Source organism: Hippocampus zosterae, chromosome 2, assembly GCF_025434085.1.
Source record: "Hippocampus zosterae strain Florida chromosome 2, ASM2543408v3, whole genome shotgun sequence".
NCBI classification, from domain to species: domain Eukaryota; kingdom Metazoa; phylum Chordata; class Actinopteri; order Syngnathiformes; family Syngnathidae; genus Hippocampus; species Hippocampus zosterae.
In genome coordinates, this window is record NC_067452.1 from 23,751,869 (window position 1) to 23,775,249 (window position 23,381).

The 23,381-nt window shown below is 45.6% G+C and overlaps 1 protein-coding gene across 2 annotated transcripts in view; it reads right to left on the reverse strand.

The window, feature by feature from the left end:
- The window catches only part of LOC127595584 (metabotropic glutamate receptor 4-like), a 135,995-nt gene that overhangs the window by 78,661 nt on the left and 33,953 nt on the right, over positions 1-23,381 (reverse strand). For both annotated transcript variants that reach the window (XM_052057199.1, XM_052057200.1), the window contains exon 2: positions 3,035-3,998. In XM_052057199.1, coding sequence (XP_051913159.1) covers positions 3,035-3,541 — 507 coding nt within the window. In that variant the 5' untranslated portion in view covers positions 3,542-3,998. The remainder of the gene's footprint in view (positions 1-3,034; positions 3,999-23,381) is intronic.

A 23,381-nucleotide genomic window follows, 5' to 3' on the forward strand; every position in this document is an offset into this window, starting at 1 on the left:
TTGTATGAGTCGTTTAGGCACAGCTTTGCGATTTCCGAGTTCATTCGTCTGATTTGCATGTGTGTGCTATCTAGTATTCAGCGACCATCGTGTGAGCTGCCGTCATTTACACTGCAAATAGCTCTTCACATTTATTAGGCCTTCTTCAGTGATCTGTTGATGGGTGAATAATTCCTGAACTCTATCAGTCTATAGTGCACGGTTTGGCGTCTACTCTAATCAAATCCATTGTTCCCAAGAACACCCTGTCTTGTGCAGCCGAGGCTCACAGTGCAGCCCAGTGACCTTTTAAAAGATAGAAGTTAACGTAGTTTGTTCGCATTGAGATTGGAACACGCAGAAAGACCCCGGCAAATTCCTTAAAGCAACCAGTTAAATTTGCGAAGATGTAGCACAACCCTGAAAACAAACCAGCCTGGAAGCCTGGCTCATGGTGGGTCTTACTGGCATTAATGAAATCAATTTCCGTTGGAAAAGTTGCAACAGAGTAAATGACGTGTAAAAAGGCCAATGCAACAAGCACTTTCCTGTCGGTAAAGTGGAGAGAGGAAAAATATCTTGTCTGTCTGGCTTTCAGAGCCAATATACGGCGTCATGAGAACAGCACACGGTGGAAATAAAAAGTCTCCACAACCTTTGTTAAAATGTCAGGTTTTTGTGATGTAGAAAATGAGAAGGAGGACACCTTGATGATCTATAATGTGAACAATAACGTTGAAAAACAAATTGGAATGGTTTATGGGGGTGGGGGGATAAAACAAATGTGGTTGCATAAATACGCTGCCCTTAAACTTGGATTGAAGCATCTTTTGATTTTATTACAGAACTCGTTCAGTCTATCTATCAGCAAGGAGTATCTTGACTTTGGCGGGGCCATTCCAAAGTTAATCTTCTTCTGGGCAAAGATTTTTTTTGTTTTTTGGGAAGCATTCTTTGGGTTGCCCAAGGCGTCAAACGATAGATCAAAGGTTTTCTGCCAAGATGAAAATGGAAAAACAGCCCCAAATTATTAAATTGCTCCATGTTTGTGTGTGCGTGTGTTCTGCAAATTGTATTGGGGCTGCCATCTCTCCGCCTTACCTCTCTCACCCAGTCATGTCACGTCGGCTTCACAGCCTCGCAAGACGGTTCCATGACTTCAGCAATGGTGTCATATCTTCTCCAATTCACGTGGTACTCTATAGCTAATGCCTTGGAAATGAATTTGTACCCTTCCTGAGTGATGAGGAATCAAGTGCCAATTGAAAACCCTCTTTGGGAAGTTCAAGAACACGCTCACTCTCGAAGAACAAATTAACTTCATTTAGGGTCAATTAGTCACTCTAAAGCAGGATGGGCAAACTACGGCCCGCAGGCCGAATCCGGTCGGTTAGTCTTTTTAATCCGGCCCGCCGAAGATTGGTCCACGATTATGGTTTGATGTGAATGATTGCATTCATTTCAATTGGACTTGTAATGACAGGCATTTCACCGTCAGGTGGCGCATTGACTTGAAGTTGCAGAACACAGTGGGGGGGGGGGGGGGATCTTTTCGACCACCTAGGACCTCTGTATCGCTCTACTTCTGCTGGTCTGATCACAACCCATCTGCAGCAATGCGCAGGCTAAAATAGGTAATCAACAACACGGTTGTCATTTTAAAAAAGTATATTAATACAGTACTTTCATGCTTTTGTTCTGTTGATGTTTGATATGGACTGTCAACAAATGCAGTTTTATTTAATGTACCATAGCTCGTGCTGACCTGGCCCTTGTGTCAAATTTTAAAAGTCAATGCGGCCCCCCCAGCCAAAAGGTTTGCCCACCCCTGCTCTAAAGGATGGCGGACGTGTATTGACTACTATTTAACATTTTGAGTTTGAACGCATCAGCATTCTGTACACAGCCACATCCACAGATACTCAGATCAATTGTATATATTTCGCTGTACATTTTAGTGGCCGAACGTGTTGCGGACTTGCTCCGAAGTTAGTAATTATCATCGGCAAATGAACTACACATCCGACAAGTATCATTCTCACAAAGCAATGACAAAAAAAGACGGAGAAGCCGTGCTAATTGTTAACTAAAGACTAAACTAAAGACTGACACTGACGGCTAATGCGTTTAACATCAAAATTAAGTGCTTGGGATGATCGAGTCCACTTCTAGCCGGAACCGCCTTAAAGCGGCGGACATGCAATTTTGAATGACAAGATAGCAAGCAAATGAATACGTGTTTGGAATTATAGAGATAGTCTACCCACTACACAGAAACGGTAACGAGAATGATTTACTCTACACTGTATATCAGCCAGAACGTGTGGCTTTTAAGATTAAAAATATGTTAAAAGGCGGTTTAGAAATTGAGTGAATGAATAAATAAATAATATACACAGGTATAAAATATTGTTTGTTTTTCACAATAGAGTCTTGAGTTTTGATATATATACAATAAATGTTCTCATTAATTATATGACGGTATTATGATATTTATTTATTTAAAGTAATGTCGCTTTGTTTCTAGACAACAACACACAGTTTGCTGTTCTACACAATGTGAATTTCAGAAAAGAAAAATAATTTTGAATTGACAATATTGTCATAGTCTTATTGTAAACCTTTCCTTTAAGTACCTGGGATTATCATGCAAAAAAGAAAAGAAAAAAGAAACAAATCTCTGTAAAATTAGAAAGTTGTTCCTCAAATGAAATCCTTGATTCGCAAAATTGCTCCGCAAAGATCAAAATTATTTTGACCCTCGGACAAGTATAATGGATGTTAACTCATTCACTCCCAAAGACGTTTTTAAACGTCTTTTCAGACTTGGTCTAGAATTGGATGGTACTGAATGAGTTAACAGCCATTCGGCTGTCATGTCATTTGGGATTTATTTCTTCTGCTCCATTCCATTTAACACTGCTTCAGCACCAGATATCTCAAGGCTGTTAGAAAATGCACAAGATTTAAACTGCCGCTATTGCTTTGCGGAAATGAGATCATTTTGAAGATACTGAAGAAGCAGTGGTGTGATGTGCGCTGTGGGAGGACTCACCTTAAAGAGACGTAGTATATTGGCCACCATGATTGACACCGAGCTAGCAGATGCGCCGATCACTCCAACCACTCGCTCCGGTTTCGTGATGATGGGTGGCCCTCCGCTGAGACACTTGACATCGGTTGTGTCCTTCTCAATCAGCGCCTGAACAAATGTCAGCGACTGTTCCAGAGCATGAGTGTCACGGGAGCAGGTGTCCAAGATACGAGCGCCCAGAGTAATGTTTGGCAGCAGCTCATTGTCATTATTGATGCGGTCCAGAGCGAACAGCATGGCCTCCAACCTGTGGATCCCCTTCTCCTTCTTGAGTTCACCACAGGCTTTGCCATCATTTCCTCTTGCGTGGAGTGGAAAAAGCCCACCCAGGGATATATCCCCATCGATGCGTATTGAGTTGAGGTGTGTGTGGCCCGGCATTCTGGGTTTGGCCGCCCGAGAGATGAAGACACAACAAGCAAGAAGCGACAGACAGCAGCACCAGCCAAAGCCGCCTTGCCGGCTCATTTTGAAGGGCTAAATCGGCATCCAATTGTAGTCCTTTTACCATAAAAGAGATGACCACACATGCAAAAATTTTAAAAGGCTAGTCACAATTTTTTGACACCACAGTCATCTTCAAGCGTCTCTTCTCATGCTTTCCAAGTGGGACAAAACTTCACTAAATATGCCGGTTCCGTTTTGTTGGGTCTTACTCTTTTGTTCTTCGCTCTTTCAATGTTTCTGCAGTTGAATGCAGTTGCTACGTGCACAACCTCAACGGTGAAGTAAGAGCTGAGACTGAAACTGCAAAGAGCGTTCTTAATACGGCAAAGGAGAAAAGGAAAAGGAGGAAAAACAAAGGAGAGTACATTAGCCTTTCTTCTGTGCTTGTGGAAAATCACTTTGGAGCTTCTGGCCTTCTCACCGTCCTTCGGGTGGGCAGAAATTCACAAGAGGGCCCGGTGGACTGCACAGAAAGTGCCTGTGGAGGAAGAGGAAAAGCGTCTTAGCAACATTCAGAGATAAAGGGAAATTGAAAGAAATGTGTTTCTTGTAGGGATGCTTCCAAGCCCTTCACAATATTTCATTTGGAATCCACCACAAATTCTTCCTCCTGTCAAACAAACTGTACTAGTCTGACATGTAAAGCAAGGCCATGCATTTCATCTTTTAATCCACATCTATTTTCAACATCCTCAAATTGTAGATAGAGCACTGGAGATGTTTCGTATGGTATTTGTCATGATTCGGTTTAGGGACCAACAGGTGGCACTGTAGGGCTCCCCCAGCAGCTGCACACCTGTTGGTCATTTGATAATTCGTTTTATAAAAGGACTCATGCCCGAACATTCGGTGTCGGGTCATTGTTGCTTCACGCTACTATCATATGTGTTGCTGTTTGCTCTTGTTTTCTGTCATGTTTAGTTCATTGTTCTGTTTTAGATTTAGTCATGGCTTTTTTTGGACTTTGTGTGTTTTGGATTTGCTTTTCATTCATTCATCTTCCGAGCCGCTTGATCCTCACTAGGGTCGCGGGGGTGCTGAAGCCTATCCCAGCTGTCTTCGGGCAGTAGGTGGGGGACACCCTGAATCGGTTGCCAGCCAATCGCAGGGCACAAAGAAACGAACAACCATTCACACTCACACTCACACCTAGGAACAATTTAGAGCGTCCAATCAGCCTGCCATGCATGTTTTGGGAATGTGGGAGGAAACCGGAGCACCCGGAGAAAACCCACGCAAGCCCGGGGAGAACATGCAAACTCCACACAGGGAGGCCGGAGCTGGAATTGAACCCGGTACCTCTGCACTGTGAAGCCGATGTGCTAACCACTGGACTACCGGGCCGCCCCCGGATTTGCTTTTCTTTGTTTTTAATACAATTCTTCAAATACACTCAGCTCCTCCCTCCTGCCTGCTTTTTGGGGTCCACCACCACCTTGCTCCGTGACAGTATTCATTCTTTGACCGTTATTTAATGCCCCGCGATGAATGATATCCTTTTACTATGAGCAGAACAGATGTGCTGCTGTCTGTGTCCTTCCGCTTCCTGTTCTGCTATTGTGATCCTCTGTCATACAGTACATGCATCAAAAGGTTAAGAAACATTTGACTAAATTTACATGATAGAAAGTGTTTTTTTTTTATTTTTTATTTTTAAAGATCTGCAGAGTGCGACAGCGGTTGGTGATGTTTCACATCTAGATTGCTCTCTGTAGGAATCTCGTCCTGGGCCTGAGTCTTCTATATCTTCTTCCTGTGATTGTGTGGGTTTTACCCTATAACTATAACATCCCACAGTCCAAAAACATATTTTAGTTTCACAAAGGTAAATTTGTGTGAATTTCTGTCTGCCAGTATGTTAACTGTATGAGTATTTTAATCATGCAATTGTCATGGCTGAACTTTAGATATTAATTCAGATTTTATCCAAGTATACGAATTTTAAAGGAACAAACCGATCAACGTTTTTTTTTTTCCAGCATTCACTTTGTGTATAAAGTGTGCAAATGTCAATGAATAAGATAATGAAGCATCAAAATCATGAACATACAGTGAGGCTGTATGTTGCCAAATTGGACATTTTGTATCACTTCACGTCCGTGTGCATTCGCATGCATATGCGACGCTTTTGAGATTAATATCATCCAAAATAGTGCGAGTTCCATTCTAATATTTTCAGACCATGATTTTTCTATTTATAGCAATGTCCACATAGAGTTTGGTGACAATACGTCACGTTTCTTGTTCAATAAGCAACATAGTATTGTCACTCTATAAGGGAACTATGGATAGGCAACCTTACGGTGTAAATTGAATATAAAATATTGTGAGTCTCTTTCTAATATTTTCAGAGAATGATTATCATATGCCTACACTTGTGCCCATAAATTTTTATGATAATTAGTTTTGGTTTTAGAGTTGTCAAAGAAGTGTAATTATAGACTTGCAGCCTCGTTGCATTATCAGTCAATGCGCTGTAAATGTCTCTTTTCTTTCGCCAAGGATGATCATGAAACCTGACAGTTCGGAGTACTCTCTAAATTATGTGATTACTTGACGACGCCATACGGTATTTTATAGCACAATAGACCAGGAAACAAGTCCCAAACCATCTGTGTCTATGTCTAATGATTCGTGTACAGCACACCATACGTCACAGTGATCATGTAAAGCGGTCCAAAATGTCCAATGTGGCAGCGTGCAGGTTATGCCATTACTTTGATACGTGAACATTTTTTCAGGGACTCAGATGCCATTGCTATTTGCACTTTTTTTTAGACTAATCGAATGCCAATAAGCATATTTTGAAGCTTTGTTCCTTTAATCTGCCCTGATAAGTGTTTTCAGTGAAAGACGAACAAAAGTGGTCAGTAATGGTGGCAACGTAAGATGGATGCCCTCTGTTTTCAGCCTTGAGGGGCCAATATTTCGTCCGTAATATAAAAGTCAATGGTTAGAGCTTACTGTGTTGTACCAAAGAAGAAGGCACCAATTTTCCCCCCCAAATTTAACATGCATTTCCTGGCCTAATGGCTTTATGCACTATTTTTCCAACCCTAAAACTATGGTGATAACATATGAAGCATGTCTAGGTTGTCAAATTCCAGTCTGTTCCAATTTTTGTGTACATGTTACAATGAGTCGAACGGCATCAACAGCCAGACCTTGACAAAGACCATTTGGCACAATTTCAATCAGACTTGATTGCATTTTTGTCACAGCTGCAGCCGTTGTAAAAACGGCAAATAATAACGATTTATTCTACTGTACATTGGATCGCATTCATCTTGAAAATTCACTTTCAGTCAATAATTTGATGTTCTCTAGTGTCACGTTAACACGTTACTGGGGGAAACTCCCTTATTGGTTATCAGTCCAAAATAAGTGAGCTATGATCAAGTCCAAGCCTTCTGTAACCCTTCGCCAGATCCAAGACGTGCCAAATGGATAAATAGAATTTTTCTTAATTTATGATGCATGCCGCTCTTTGCATCGGTATCGTCACAAGGCCTGGAGTGTTCCATGTGTCACCTCATCAGCTGCATGGAGACTTGTTGCTCAGTGCTTAACCAATACAGTTGTTGATAAGCACACAGCAGGAGAGTCCTTCAGTCCTCTTCTTGATCTGACCATCTCACCCCCATCAGTATCTGTGAGGCTGATCCTGTATAAGTAAACACAGTCTACTACTGTGGCACAGCCTGCAAGAACACAAATTCTTTTGGGATCAGAAACGCCTGCAGCTGTGATAGCTTTTTCACTTATATCAATAGATGCATTTATGACCCCCACTTCAAAATAATGTTGCCCTCAATTTTGAGTTCACGCGGAAGCATCTTCATTACGAGGAGGTTCTTAAGAGATCTACATGAATTCGAGACAGCTTTTGTCGTCTTGTAGCGTCTGCATCACATCTTTCTTTGACATCAACATAGCATAATATAGATCCCCATTACACGAACACCGTTCCCATCCTGCTAGGAACAAAAAAGAGATATTTATATCATCTGCACAGATCCTCCCTCCAAAACGCAGCATCCATAATGGATGAGGGCTGAGCACTCGCTGGAAAACACCTTGCTCTGAGGAAAAGCCTCGATCAGATGGAGGAGGGAAGGGTGAGCGCATGGCACTGGTCTCTTCGGAAATGAGTTTAAAGCAAGCTTTTACCATATCAATGGAATGTCTGTGGAGGGGCACCTGCCTTTTAGCCACAATTAACTACCGGTAGCTAACTTTGCAAAGCCCCTTGTATGAAAAGGTAAGATAAAAGACTCCCCAAATGTGATCTTACTTTAGGGAGATAGTGGTTTAAAATACATTATTTCTCATTTAAAAGGTTATTTCTCTGTCAGGGTCACATGGGGGCGGGGGGGGGGGGGGGGTCAAACATCACACCCGGAAAAAGAGTAGAAAACAGATGCGGAACATCTTATTCAAATTTGTGCAATTAAAGCAGGTGAAAAACAAACAATCCTTTTGGAGTCTCGAGAAATGTGTCTGGACATCCCAGTGATGGAATCGCTGTCGCTGCATTCCTGGCTATTCTCACTAGGTGAAACTTAGCATGCAAACTGGCTGTTTAAACAGCTGTTTGGTCACGGGTCCCAGGTGGAGGTGGGGTGCTTTGGGGAGGGTGTATGTGCAGATAAGCATCAGCTGTCTGCAGAGGCGGGCGCAGTAACTTCAGCATACAACCACCGTCTCCTGCCACAAGCAGCTTGATAATACATGTTCTGTTTTGTATAATGTGTCCGCTTGTTTGCCTTGATGATTATCTTTGCAATAGCCTTTGGGGTCAGAAGAGCTTCCTATTTTGGCAGTGGGGGGGGGGGGCAAAAAAAAGAAAAAACAAAGTAGGAAGGCCTCCAAAAGTGAGGAAAAGTAGAAATCTCTGCTCTGCCAAATGATTAAAGTTTGATGCGAGTGATTCTACATTTTGAATGTGTCTTTGGCAAGTCGCCAAGCAGCAGGCAAGAATAACTGCGCGAGCCTCCACATGCCAGACAGCTGCGAGGAAACCCTGCAGAACAATTAGCTACCCTGGCGCTCTTGTTTTGTTTTGATTTCCAAGTCAAAAGTGATTCCCTCATTGTGTCATGCTGCAGAAAAAATATGTAATTGAAGCACTTCCAGCCTGATCATGAACATGGGAAACTTTCACTCAACATGATGATTACATTTAAAGACAGAACCACATGAAAATCCGCTAACAGTCAGGGGAGCCATTCATAGACAACACTTCAGTGAGTGTTGGCCGTACGTGTGTCCGTCAATCATTACCATACCTTCCACGGGTGGGGTTTCATGAAATAAAACACAAACATATCCAGAACAATGGTTATCGTCATCACTCTTGCAGGAACAAATGGAAATAAAAAGTCACATTTTGCTGCTTAGTAATGCCATTTTCTTTGCAGTGCCTTTGCTTTTGTTTACTATCTCAGATTCTCATGCACAGTTTTGGTAGCAACAGCCAATGATCAATTACCACAGATGGTCGACGCATTTTGCATACTACGACCAGTGGCTCATTCATAGAAATCATATCTAAAAAGCACAGTTACACAAAAGTCTCTTAATTCTTGGCAATGCTAAATGTTGTTTTTAGTGAGACTTATACATGCAGGAACAAACCTAAGTGTGAGTGTGCAAGATTGGTATACGTCTGCATTGTATTTCATGAAATCATGACTGAATGGTATCATCAACGACTTCTCAACCCGTTGTTCGCTTGCTATGGTCTGAAAATAATGATTTTGATAAACGTTGACTGAAAGAATGTGAGTCGTCCTGACTTCAAAGAGATTATTTTACAGTTTGCAATCAGATAAATTGTACATTTATTCTTGAACTGTACAGTTGATTTAAAAAAAAACTGTCAAGGGTTTTAAAAATATTGCAGAGTGGCAAAAAGATCACAGATATCAAAAATGTCCCTGAGGTTTGGGAGTGGCCAGGGTGGTGGTCACAGCATGACAAGGGGTAGCCTTAATTGGTCACCTCCGGCCACCCTGTAGCTCTGCCCCGTCAATAGGTACATTTCACGGATGTAAATGCTTAAACAAGGTCAGCTTTGTGCTCACAGCGATACCATTCTAAGCAGCATTTTAAAAATATATTTTTATGCTTTTAGGGTACTCGCAAAAGAATTCTTTGATAAATGTCAGATACATCTGGAAAATAATATACCCCCCCTCCAAAAAAAGGACTCTCAGACACAAAATGTTTCCATCCAACAGACGTGCTCAGTTCCAACAGGGATCCATAGGTCCACTGTGACAACCTCACATACTGTCTTCAAGTTGAAAGCTTTAAAATGAATAATTGATTTCTGGTGCGCTCAGAACATGGGGAGACATCAGGAGAGCCTCTATCCCATTATGTTGCGCTGTGCATGTTATTGACATTCACCATCATGTGAACACAAAAATGCAGCCTCTTTGCTTTCCAAATATGCAACCGTTCATTTGCCACCTACGACAGGATGCAACGTTTCTCTGCTTTCTTTGTCCGTGACAGTTTCCATTTAAAGCGACATGAGTTTAATAATTACCCACATCAAACTGACTATTGTTTTCAGACAATAGACGTGCCAAGCAGAAGGAGTGGAGCAGCGCATCTCCGCAACTGTAAATTAAAGACAGCGCAGCACTGTGGGTAAATCACAGAGACATTTCAACCCACATGATGAGCTTTGTCATACATGTATCAAAAAATGCAGTTCAGTCAACATATGACTCAGGGCCACAGATGAGTCAGAAACAAGGTCGTGCAGATGAAAAGAAGAAGCCAGAGGGCATAGAAAAGTGTTTCAAACCAATGGATCGTTTAGGTTTCATGACATGCATTGTGACTCTGGACTCGGTAGTGTGCATCAATACCATCTCAATAAGTGACACCAGATGCGACCCCCACCTCTCCGCACCTCCACTGTCATCTTACGTCTTTGGAACACTGTCCAATGAGTGTGCTCTACCAGAGCCAGACACGCGACTGATTCTTATTCACCCGTTCAGGTTTTCTTCATGCAAAATGCACATTCCATTAACAAACAGTCAGTGTTGCAGCCCGCGGCAAGCTGGGCAGTGAACTCATTTCATGGGGACAATAAAGAATGGGACACTCGTCAAAGTTTATTGGTAAAAACGCCATTCTGAGAAATGAAATGTTGGCCACATGCCGAGTTGCAGCGATTTATTGTTTCTTACACAGATTATGATCGCCAGGACACCATTTTGAACCATCTTTCCTGCCCATATGCTCCTATGGAAAACCACAATTATTCCCAAGCATCACCTAAAAGTCACTCGCAGCATGTGCACAATTAATGCAACCAAGGCGTGGAAGGCAGTTATGGACTGTCCTATACTCAATTTCTTATTCCTGACAGTATACATTTCCAAACTAAAGATGTTTTTTTAAAAAGTGTGTGTGTGTGTGTGTGTGTGTGTGTGTGTGTGTGTGTGTGTGTGTGTGTGTGTGTGTGTGTGTGTGTGTGTGTGTGTGTGTGCGTGCGTGCGTGTGTGTGTGTGTGTGTTTTACAGACATGTAGCACACAAAAACATCTAAAAAATTCAGACGAAGGCCAAGCACGGGAACCTAAAAGGCAAAAGTGTCACATATTAGGCTGTAAGTGACATTTGTGATTCGCTGAGATGTTTGCCATTCATGATCAGACTGTGGAGTCCCACAGCTCCTCACAAAGCATACACTCACATCCCAAGCTCTATTTGTAAAATATGGAAATACGGTCTTTTTATTCTAGTTGTCAGGCACATCATTGGATCCCGCTCATAAGTAAGCTGATTCGTTGCACTCAATATTCAGCGTTAAATTCATCGGATGCCTCCGTGAAGCCATGTTGTTTCTTCTTAGTTTGTATCTTGACAGCAGTCGGTAGGTGGGTTTACAAGACATGCATGTTAAGGCAAAAGTATGTACTAAAGCGAGGGTCGGCAACACGCAGCTCCAGAGCCGCATTCGGCTCTTTAGGGACATCTAATGGCTCCCTGGAGCTTTATAAAAAATGTTTGAAAATGGAAAAAGATAGTCAGCTGATATAGCTCATATAGATATAGATATCTGCTGCAGCTCCGTAAAAGGAGAGCTGTGTGGTGTTGGTTTTTTTAAACTTCAGTGACACTAAGAAAAAAAAAAAAATCAAGCGAGGAAATCACAAAATAAATTCTTATGGGGGCGTTTGTGAACACACAACAAAGGAATGAATAACAAACAATTCTGGGACAGTCCAGACTCCTACAAACATACATCATGAGTTTCCTTTATTGTAATAGAAGGCTTTCATTTTTTTTTTTTTTTTTTGCGGCTCCAGACATATTTGTTTGTTTGGTTGGTTGTTTTTGTCCAACACGGCTCTTTCAACATTTTGGGTTGCCGACCCCTGGACTAAAGTAACCCATAAAACAATAGTCTCAAAGTCCTATTGGTGCTAATTGTTAATAAGAATAGCATCACATAGACCAGAACTCCACGGGCTCTGTTTTCGTAGACAGCACGAGTGCTCGGGAGTAGAGTAAAAAATGAGCGCATTAACTTCCGTTTTGAAAAAATCTGCCCCACCCCAACCCCGAAAGCCATGGTATACACACGGTAGGTGGGGCTTGTCACACAAGAACACATGATCAGTGATGGAAGGCAGTCTTCAAGTGTCGACTTCACAGGGGTCAACTTTACATCCGCAAGTGGAGATCCAGCAGATCCTCATAAATGTGCAGTCGAACCTCATTACAACGTATATCAAGGGAATAACGAATCTGTACGTTATATGGTATATCCAATAAAATGGCTGCCAACTATGATGTATAATACAGTACAAACATGTCAATTCCAAATTTGTGTATATGATGAAAAAAATTATTTCAGAAGACTTGAAACAAACACCCGTAGCGTTCCTCTGAAAACATTCAATCAGCAAATGTTACCCAGCATAGGCAACTGCCAGTGCCGCCGACGAAGCTAACTGTCATTAATTGAGGATGTGCTCCGCGCCGAAGCCGTTTACGATCATCTTTCAATCTGCTGGCCTCGGACTATGCCATGGTTTTGTTTGCCACTACAGATGAGTGGCGAAATTGTTGACTTTGTCAATTCATAGTCCCGGCTGAGCTTCATTTGGGAGACTCCCCTTCAAAAGTGAGTGACAATTTTAGCCTTCTCAGACAACGAGATTTGTTTCTGTTTATCACACGTTTTCAGATCATGTGCTCAGGACCATGCCGTGCCTCCGGAAGTACAACAATGTACGAGTAGATTGGTAGCGTGCTAAGCAACAGGAGGAGGCGGGGGGAAATATTGTGCTGTACATTTTGTTCATAAGCAAGGTGACAGTGGCAGTTAGCTTCATGCGGTTTGTTATAACAAAGACATTTTCACTATTTTGTGGGAAAAATCTGGTCGTTACAAAGAAGTTTATGTCATAAGGTGTTCGTTGTAAGCAAATGAAAAATGGATGACATGAAATCAGGACTTTGAAATGTGAATGTTTAGCTGTGGAAAATTTGTAAACGGGGCACGTTGAAACGAGGTTCGACTATACTTTGTGCACATCAATCTCCTGCATGGAATTTAACGAGTCAGTTTATGCTTCCGCCATGTAGATGGTGTACCTCTCCTGCACTCAATTTTAAGGGTATGAGGAGAGCCACTTTCAACTGGCCGGGAAACAAGTTGGCTGTGTTCTTCTGGACAATGCTGCAAACGACCATCCTAACCATGCTTTTGCGCTAGGCGTGAAAATAAGGTCCATAACGTTAGTTCTCAACAAGCCCCACTATGGACAACCACTAAAATGGATGGAGCGGAATTCTTAAAATCGGGCTATTACTCTGTCATTGTCACGATCTGCCCGAAGCGATAATGATCGCTCCGTGCAGAACGAGGAAAATAAAGAATTGGATCCCCGGAAAACAGACAACGAAAGGATTTTCTCAAAGCAAAGAGTGTCTTTAATGACAAAAACAGAAAGAGCCCGACAGGGAAAAAACGGAAACACAAAACGCTGGTCAAATAAGGACCAGGGAAGAAATAAGGAAACAACTGAAAACGCTCGCTGAAAAACAAAGTGCGAGGAACTACTGATTAGGCAATCTCGACGTATTCAATTTAGTGACTAAAGCTAATGGCAAGAGTAAAGGCCGCAAGGCAAGAAGGCAACGAGTAATCTACAAATAGAGGAATTAGCACGAGAGATCAATGGCACGGTGAGGAATTCTCCGGCAGCGAGATGACTGTCGGAGTCTCTTAATAAAAGAGGGTAATCAGCCCGAAATTACGGACAGGTGCGCGGATGGCGGGGGAGAAAACCCGCCACCTGCTGGCGGACACGCGACGTGACAGTACCCCCCCCTCAATGGACGCCTCCCGGCGGACTACCCGGCTTGGATGGATGTGCAGCGTGGAAGTCGCGCAAAAGGGACGGATCAAGGATCCAGGAGCGAGGCACCCACTGCCGCTCCTCAGGCCCGTAGCCCTCCCAGTCGACCAGATACTGGAACCCCTTTCCCCTGCGCCGAGAGTCCAGGATGGCACGAACCGTGTACACCGGGTCACCGTCGACGACCCGCGGAGGTGGCGGCGGCGTGGGAGGAGGAGCCAAGTCACTGGGAGACACGGGTTTGAGAAGGGAGACGTGGAAGACGGGGTGAACCTTCATGGTGGGCGGTAGCCGGAGCCTGACTGCAGCTGGACTGATGACGGCCTCGACCTCGAACGGTCCAGTAAATCGGGGTCCCAGTTTCGCAGACGTGCCGGCCAGCCGAAGATCCCTCGTCGCCAACCACACCTTCTGTCCTACCACGTATGAAGGAGCCGGGCGCCGGCGACGATCCGCGATCCGCTGGTTCCTGGCCGCCGTGCGGGACAACGCAGCCCGGGCCTCCTTCCACACGCGATGGGCCCGCTTGAGGTGGTGCTGCACAGAGGGGACCTCCACCTGCCCCTCCTGGGACGGGAACAGCGGCGGCTGGTACCCGTAGGCGGCCATGAAGGGGGACCTACCGGTGGCAGAAGAGACGAGGGTGTTGTGCGCGTACTCCACCCAGGGTAAGTGGTCGACCCAGGACGAGGGACGGTGAAGGCACACACAGCGGAGGGCCGCCCCCAGATCCTGGTTGGCACGCTCGGCTTGTCCATTGGACTGGGGGTGGTACCCCGAGGTCAGACTGGCAGTGGCCCCGAGGGACCGGCAGAACTGCTTCCAGACGCGGGATACGAACTGGGGCCCCCGGTCCGAGACAATGTCCAGTGGAATGCCGTGGAGACGGAAGACGTGTTCGACAAGGAGGTCGGCGGTCTCCAGCGCCGACGGCAACCTGGACAAAGGAACAAAATGAGCCGCCTTGGAGAAGCGGTCCACGATCGTGAGTACGACAGTTCGACCCCGGGAAGGCGGGAGACCCGTGACGAAGTCCAGGGCGATGTGGGACCATGGGCGAGGAGGAATGGGCAACGGCTGGAGCAGTCCCGCCGGCGGCTGATGGGACGACTTGCCGCAGGCGCAGGAGGTGCAGGCCTTGATGAACTCCGTCACGTCGTTGCGGAGCTCCGGCCACCAGAAACGCTGGGCGACGAGTTGCACAGTCCGGTTCACCCCGGGATGACACGCCACCTTGGACCCATGTCCCCACTGCAGAACTTCAGATCGTAAGGAGGGAGGTACGAATAGCCTCCCTGCTGGGCACTCCGTCGGCACCTGAACCCCCTCCAGGGCTGCCTGGATCCGCTGCTCAACCTCCCACTGGACGGCCCCCACGACGCACCGGGTCGGGAGGATGGTCTCCGGGGATCGATCCCTCCCCGCAGGCTCGTGGAGACGGGAGAGGGCGTCGGGCTTGGTGTTCTTAGACCCGGGAGAGTAGGTGAGGATGAAGTCAAACCTGGTGAGGAAGAGGGCCCACCGGGCCTGACGGGCGTTCAGTCTTTTGGCGGAGCGAAGGTAGGCGAGGTTCTTATGATCTGTGTAGACCGTGAAGGGTTCCTTTGCCCCCTCGAGCCAGTGCCGCCACTCCTGCAAGGCGGTCACAACTGCCAACAGTTCACGGTTGCCCACGTCGTAATTGGACTCGGCGGCACTGAGTCGACGGGAGAAGAAGGCGCAGGGGTGCAACTTCTGGTCGACCGGAGAGCGCTGGGACAGCACAGCCCCCACCCCCGAATCCGAGGCGTCCACCTCCACGATAAAGGGGAGATCAGGATCAGGGTGCTGTAGTACGGGGGGACTGGTGAACGCCGCCTTCAGGTTTGCGAACGCCGCATCCGCGGTCGGATCCCACTTAAATGGGGTTTTAATGGACGTAAGGCGGGTTAAGGGGAGCGCCTTCTGACTATAACCGCGGATGAAGCGTCGGTAGAAGTTGGCGAACCCCAGAAAGCGCTGCAGTTCCTTGCGATTGGTTGGAACCGGCCAGTTAGTGACGGCACGCGTCTTAATGGGGTCCGCCCTTAACCTGCCCTGTTCAATAATGAACCCTAGGAAGGAGATGACGGGGACATGGAATTCACACTTTTCTGCCTTGACGAAGAGCCGGTTCTCCAGTAGACGTTGTAGCACCAGCCTAACGTGTTGCTGGTGCTCGTGTAATGACCGGGAAAAAATTAAAATATCGTCAAGGTAAACGAAACAAAAGATGTTAATCATGTCCCTTAGCACATCATTGATTAGGTTTTGGAAAACGGCAGGGGCGTTGGTGAGCCCAAAAGGCATAACCAAGTATTCAAAATGACCCAGAGGGGTCTTAAAAGCCGTCTTCCACTCGTCACCCTCCCGGATGCGAACCAAGTGGTAAGCGCTGCGCAAGTCTAATTTGGAGAAAATGGTGGCTGACTGTAATGGGGCGAAGGCGGAGTCCAGCAAGGGTAGCGGGTATCTATTCTTAATTGTTATCTCGTTTAATCCCCGATAGTCTACGCAGGGTCGCAGGGTCTTGTCTTTCTTCCCTACGAAGAAAAAACCCGCCCCTAACGGTGAACGCGATGGTCTAATAAGACCTGCGGCGAGCGAGCTGTTGATGTACTCCGTCAATGCCTCGCGCTCGGGTTGGGACACCTGATACAGCCGCGAGGTCGGCAACGGAGCGCCCGCCTGCAGGTCTATTGCACAATCGTAGGGGCGGTGTGGAGGCAAAGAGTGGGCACGATCCTCGCTGAACACCTCTTTTAGATCCCGATAGCAATCCGGCACTCCGTCAAGGCAGATCTCCTCGGGGGGTGTGACACGTTCATGCCTCCCGACGGCCGATTGCAGACAGTGCTGGTAACAGTACTGGCTCCAGCTGTCTATCGCTGGGCGCGCCCAGGAAATCACGGGATTGTGTGTCTTGAGCCAGGGTAACCCGAGAACGATCGGGGCGTTGCGAGACCGCATTAAGTAAAAACGACGATGTTCGACATGGTTGCCGGACAGTAGAAGTTTCAACGGTTCCGTCCTATGCGTAACTACCGCCAGGAGACGCCCATCAAGATCACAAACCCGCTTCCTATCTATCAGCTTCTCCACGGAACAACCCAGCTCGGAAGCGAGATCGGTGTCCATTATACAGTCATCAGCCCCCGAGTCAACCAGAGCCCGAACCCGCCACGACCGGGACCCCGTTAATATCTCCCCCTCGAGTTCGAGTCTGTTGGGGTGTCCAGGCCGCGAGTCGACTCGCCTAGACTCGAAGGGGGGCGCGCGCGGTCGTGACTCACAGTACTCCTGGTGGGCAGGGGGTGACGACCCCGGATGGCTGGTTGCGGCGTGAGGAGATGGTGGAACGCCGTCAGTCGTCGCTCGGTCGCTGAAACGACGCTTTCTTTCCTCCGCACCAGCGTCCCTGCCTCCCAGCTGCACCTGTTCCTCCGTGGGTGTTCGTCGGAACTGGGACCGATCACCTCCACGCTCCCGGCTTCGCTCCCTCAGGCGATTGTCCATGAGGAGGGAGAGGTCGATTAATTCCTCCAGGTTGGTGCTGTGGTCGCGGGTCGCCAGCTCGTCCTTGAGTTGAGGGTTTAGTCCACGGCGAAATAGACCACACAGCGCCCGATCATCGTATCCACTCTGGGCGGCCAGGATCCGGAACTCGATGGAGTAGTCCGCTACCGATCGCTCTCCCTGGTGGATGGCGAGTAACCGGCCCTCTGCCTCTCTGCCCTGCACGGGATGATGGAACACCCGGCGGAACGCAGCCACGAAGTCGGGGAACGAAGTACGGAGATTCGGCTTGGCGTCACTTGTCGCAATCGCCCACGATGCTGCCGGACCTGTTAACAGACTCATGACATAAGCCACCTTGGCGGCGTCATTAGCATAGGCAGACGGCTGTTGATCAAAAATGAGAGAGCACTGGTGGAGGAAGTGTCCACACTGCCCGTGCTCGCCCCCGTAGCGAGGGGGGTGTGGAAGCGATGGCTCCCTCGTCATAATGGGATATGAGGGGGGCGCTTCGGGAATGATAGAACGAACCCCGGGGGGAGATGGTCTCCGCTCTTCCACCCGGACCAACCGAGGTTCTAAATCATCGGACCGATGAGCCAGCATGGAGACCGCGCCACGGAGTTCCCTAATGGCTTGGCCCTGCTGACTCATCTGTTGCTCTTGTCGGGAAAGAGCGGACAAAATTCTTTCGATGTCTGCGGGATCCATGGTGGCCGGAGAATTCTGTCACGATCTGCCCGAAGCGATAATGATCGCTCCGTGCAGAACGAGGAAAATAAAGAATTGGATCCCCGGAAAACAGACAACGAAAGGATTTTCTCAAAGCAAAGAGTGTCTTTAATGACAAAAACAGAAAGAGCCCGACAGGGAAAAAACGGAAACACAAAACGCTGGTCAAATAAGGACCAGGGAAGAAATAAGGAAACAACTGAAAACGCTCGCTGAAAAACAAAGTGCGAGGAACTACTGATTAGGCAATCTCGACGTATTCAATTTAGTGACTAAAGCTAATGGCAAGAGTAAAGGCCGCAAGGCAAGAAGGCAACGAGTAATCTACAAATAGAGGAATTAGCACGAGAGATCAATGGCACGGTGAGGAATTCTCCGGCAGCGAGATGACTGTCGGAGTCTCTTAATAAAAGAGGGTAATCAGCCCGAAATTACGGACAGGTGCGCGGATGGCGGGGGAGAAAACCCGCCACCTGCTGGCGGACACGCGACGTGACAGTCATTCATCTCTGTCATGTTGCCTCCATCCATCCATCCATCCATTGTCTACTCCACTTGTCCTCATGAGCTGAGCATTGATAAATCACAATTCACACTCACATTCAGCACTATGGGCAAATTATGCAGTCTTCAATTAACCTACCATCCATGTTTATGGAATGTGGGAGGAAAAATCCCACACAAGCACGAAGACAACATCATAATTTTTCATAAAAAAATAAAAAGGCCTGAGCCAAGACTTGAACCCACTTCAGAACCGAGGTAGACATGGTACCCACTAGGTTGCTATGCTAATGTAATATACTGTATTCGGTTAAGTATATATTACAAATGATTAGACATACTAGATCGGTATTATTTGCTCAAAAGGTTGCATATATTTTTAGATTACTGTATTTTCTGCACTACAAGGCACTTCCGAGTATAAGGCGCACCTTCATTGAATGGCCTGTTAAAACTGTTTTCATATATAGGGTGCACCGCATTACACGGTGTATTGGAGGTATAATAATGCCTGCTATTGTGCTATAAATCCATTGGATGGAGCTACGTTAAAGGGAACACAATACAATACAATATAGCTTTATTTATATAGAGCCTTTACAACTGCTGCAGGTGTAACAAAGCACTTTATAGAACATTTAAAATACTCCATCCAAGAAGCAAGCATCCAAGCAGACTACACCCTGGACTGGTCACCAGTCAGTCACAGGGCACATATAGAGATGAACAACCATTCACAACCACATTCACATCGTCGGTAAGTGAGAACTAATCGCACGCTGCCCGCACACAAGTCAGATGAGTGTACCACTACACCATCAGCGCCTCCCTGTGTGGAGTTTGCATGTTCTCCCTGGGCCTGCGTGGGTTTTCTCCGGGTACTCCGGTTTCCTCCCACGTTACAAAAACATGCCTGGCAGGCTGATTGAACACGCTAAATTGTCCCTAGCTGTGAGTGTGAGTGTGCATGGTTGTTCGTCTTTGTGTGCCCTGCGATTGGCTGGCAACCGGTTCAGGGTGTCCCTGCCTACTTCCTGAAGACGGCTGGGATAGGCTCCAGCACCCCCCGCGAATCTAGTGAGGATTAAGCGGTTCGGAAAATGAATAAATGAATGAATGTTTTCTAGCTGAATCTGCCATTGTTTTCTTCTCGAGCATTTATAATAGAATAATAATAATTCAATATGTAATATAGTAATGTTCCTGAATTACGGATAAGGTTCAGCAACAGGTGGACTTTTTTTAGCGATAAATTACCATGCATGGTAAAATACATATTGTTCAAGCTTTTCAGGGTAAAAAGACAAAAAGTACCTCAAAAACTTGTGCAAGGAAAAAAGTGAAGACACTTTTTTTCAATAAGCATTAAAAATATGATTCGATTCAAGAGTGGGAAACAAGAAAATGGTGACTGTCCACATTATCGAGACTTCAAATGACTGTGTGCAACCATCTTCCTCATCATCAAATGGCGCCTTGCCTGCTCAGTCATCTGACCTCTTTATATTTGCTGTGAAGTAAACCGACAATTACTTTTGAATTTGATGGCAAGAACCAGACCTGCTGAGTCCAAACAACTAATCAAGGCAGCCCACACTAAGAGGTCCTCTCAGAGGCCTCTTTCAGGTTGGAACATCAAGTAATACCTAGCTTGCAGCCCACTGCAGAGTGTGTACAGAAGATAGTTTTGTCACAAAAAGCAATTGCTCCAACGCTGCCTCCACCTGCGGCGACAATAGGAGGGCGTTTGTCAAGAATAACATTTTTCAAATCACACTCGCTGCTTCTAAGTACTGTATAGCTGGGGTTTAACTGCACTCCTGGAAGCAGGAGCTATGAATATTGCATCCCTCTGATTCCGCCACCCTGTCAAAGAGGGTTTCACTGCGAAGGTACGCTTGAATAGATAAAGTGGGATTCTTATCATGAGAGCACCGCCATTTACTTCCTGTCTACATTCCTCTACACAGGCAGGTAGAGGGGCAGATTATTCACTTCAGGAACAGATATATTTGAATCAAAAATAGAAGACAGGAGCCTGGAGCTTGTATGCTGAGATTTGTTGATTGATTGTCACCAGCCCAATGCATAAAATGATTGACAAAAGCTTATGCGTAGATGATGGGCAAAAAACACCGTCATTCTGTCCACATTGTCCTTGGGGAGAAGGAAGCAACATCAAGGCCTGGAAAGCGGGTTGAAAACTGTCAGATTCTGCACCGAACCGAATGAAAGCGCGCTGACAAAGTACAAACAGAAATCGTTGGTCACAAGGAGCTAGGAAAAACACTGCATAAACAAAAGCGCTTGCAAAAGGCACGGTAGTAGGGAACACAGAGAATAAACAAACATAATGTCAATAAGCCAATATAACACAAAGCCAAAGATCAAGAGCAAGAAGAAAAAAATAAAATACTTACAAACTAGGATCTATGAATAACGAGAGCGACTATATAACCTTTTCAGAGGCCTGGAAAACTGCACTTGAAGCAGAACATCGAGCAAGGTCAACAATCCGACAGGGAGTAGCAACAGCCTTCAATACAGGGCTAATGATGAGAGGGAACAGGTGCGCCAATTGGAGGGAAATGTCTTTCACTCCACCTGGGGCTGAAAACAAAACAGACAGACATGACAAAAACATGCCAAGTCAATATTCTGAATAGTTGGAATCATGGTGGGTGGTGCATACAATCAGTCGTGGCTTTCGATGCCGCCTTATGTGAGTGGGATAGGATGGGATTGGCGACCTTATTGTCGTTTTTGATGGCCTAAACCAGCAGCTACAGCTGAGAATCTGGAATAATTGAGGCAAGTTGCCCAAGGCCTTTACTCTAAGAGAAGCTTCAAATAATTCGTCATGACCCTATTTTCCGCACTATAAGGCACACCTAGAAGTATAAAATTTTCTCAAAAGCTGACCGTGTGCCTTATAATCTGATGCGCCTTATATATGGATCAATATTCTGATTTCTCAGACGTAGCATTTTAAATGTTCTGTAAAGTCCTTTGTTACAGCTGCAGCGGTTGTGAAGGTGCTATATAAAAAAAGCAGCATTGTATTGTATTCCCTCCATCAAGTGGATGCATAACACAACATCAGCCACGATTGTAGCTTCTATTTTATGTTCCTTGTAAGGCGGTGCGCTGTATATACTTTTAAAATCGGCCATTTCATCGAAGGCGCGTCTTATACGCCGAAACGCCGTATAGTGTGGAAAATACGATAATTTAAAAAACAAAGAATAAGAAAACTTTTCTCTTCTCACAATGGAGAAATTCAAATATGTGTTTTCCCATTTATTTTTTAATTTAATTTGTTTCTTCTGCAATACCTCCCATAATTATTTAAATACAATTTTATACACACTTAGTATGTATTTAATAGACCGGCACCCAATGTGGTGGGTCATGTACTTCTTATCCGGAAATAACTAGAGAGACTTTAGTTCTCCAGGTAGTCCATCAAAGGTTTTGGGTTGCAGCTTCCGAATACACTCAGGTTCAGTTAAAGTCATGCTTTGGAAAAGGTTGGGATGCAGCTGAAACAACAAACAGTTTGACAGTCCGTTGGAGAGAGTTGGCCCAAGCCTTTCTTATTGGATTTGGCAAGATGGAATCACAATGAGCTGCACTTGAAATGAACATTTTTCACTTTGGGAGCTTTTGCAAGCACCCCCACCTTGTGCGCCGACAGCCACTGCGGCGCGGCACTCGGCCGTTGCGCCGTGGCAACGCATGCACAATGAATGGGTTGATCCAATGGCATGCTGTGCTTAGTGCCGTGTGAAAGGGCCTTCTGGACATACACCACCCAACGACTATTACAGAAAACACTGCATAATGCCTATTCAATCTTAGGAGAATACATTTTCCAAATTTAAAGGACCCCATAACTGTTTCAGGTGTCTTTACGGGCAGTTTTCAGTTACTTCATCATACATCACTGCTATGGTAATCTATGTCCATAAAAATATTCAAAACAATTTACTTCAATCACAATAAAATATGTGTCGATAGAAAGCATGGATGTTCTCAATTAACTAATGAACCCAACATTGTCCATCAACCTTTTTTCTATAGGTCCCACAAGATACATGAGTAAAGAGCTAAGAGATGCATATGAAGACAACCACCATCTTCCAAATTACTAAGAGTAGGCTTTTGTGCCATTCTACATGCTGTGCTGTGACACTGTCGAGGAAAGCTACTTAGCATGGATCCCGCTGAATCCTCTTGTCTTCACCTCGGAAGACATGCTTTTAAGCTGTTTGTTACTTTGCTTGAGGCGACTCTTAAGTGTTAGTGATGCTTTTCATCGGTGCTGCACAATTGTGACAATGATCACATGACTGAAATACATTGGCTTTGTGACAACCTGGGGTGTACTGGCTGGTCCGCTAATGCTGTGGAGTGGGGATGAGCAACTTAAATGCTGGAGGGGTCCACAATTTTTCATCAGCGCTCATCAGGGGCCACAAAAGACAAACTTCCTAACCTGATGCATGACAAAAATGCTATTCTAAACCAAGACAAAATATATGAATACAGTAATCCCTTGCTGTTTCACTGATTTTTTTGTGCAGTTCTTTTTAATGCTTTTTTTAAACAGTGAATTGTGTTCATGATTGGCTAAGGGACTGGCCAACGTGAACAGTCTCCGCACCTTGTCTCTGTACAGCTTGCCAAATTTAC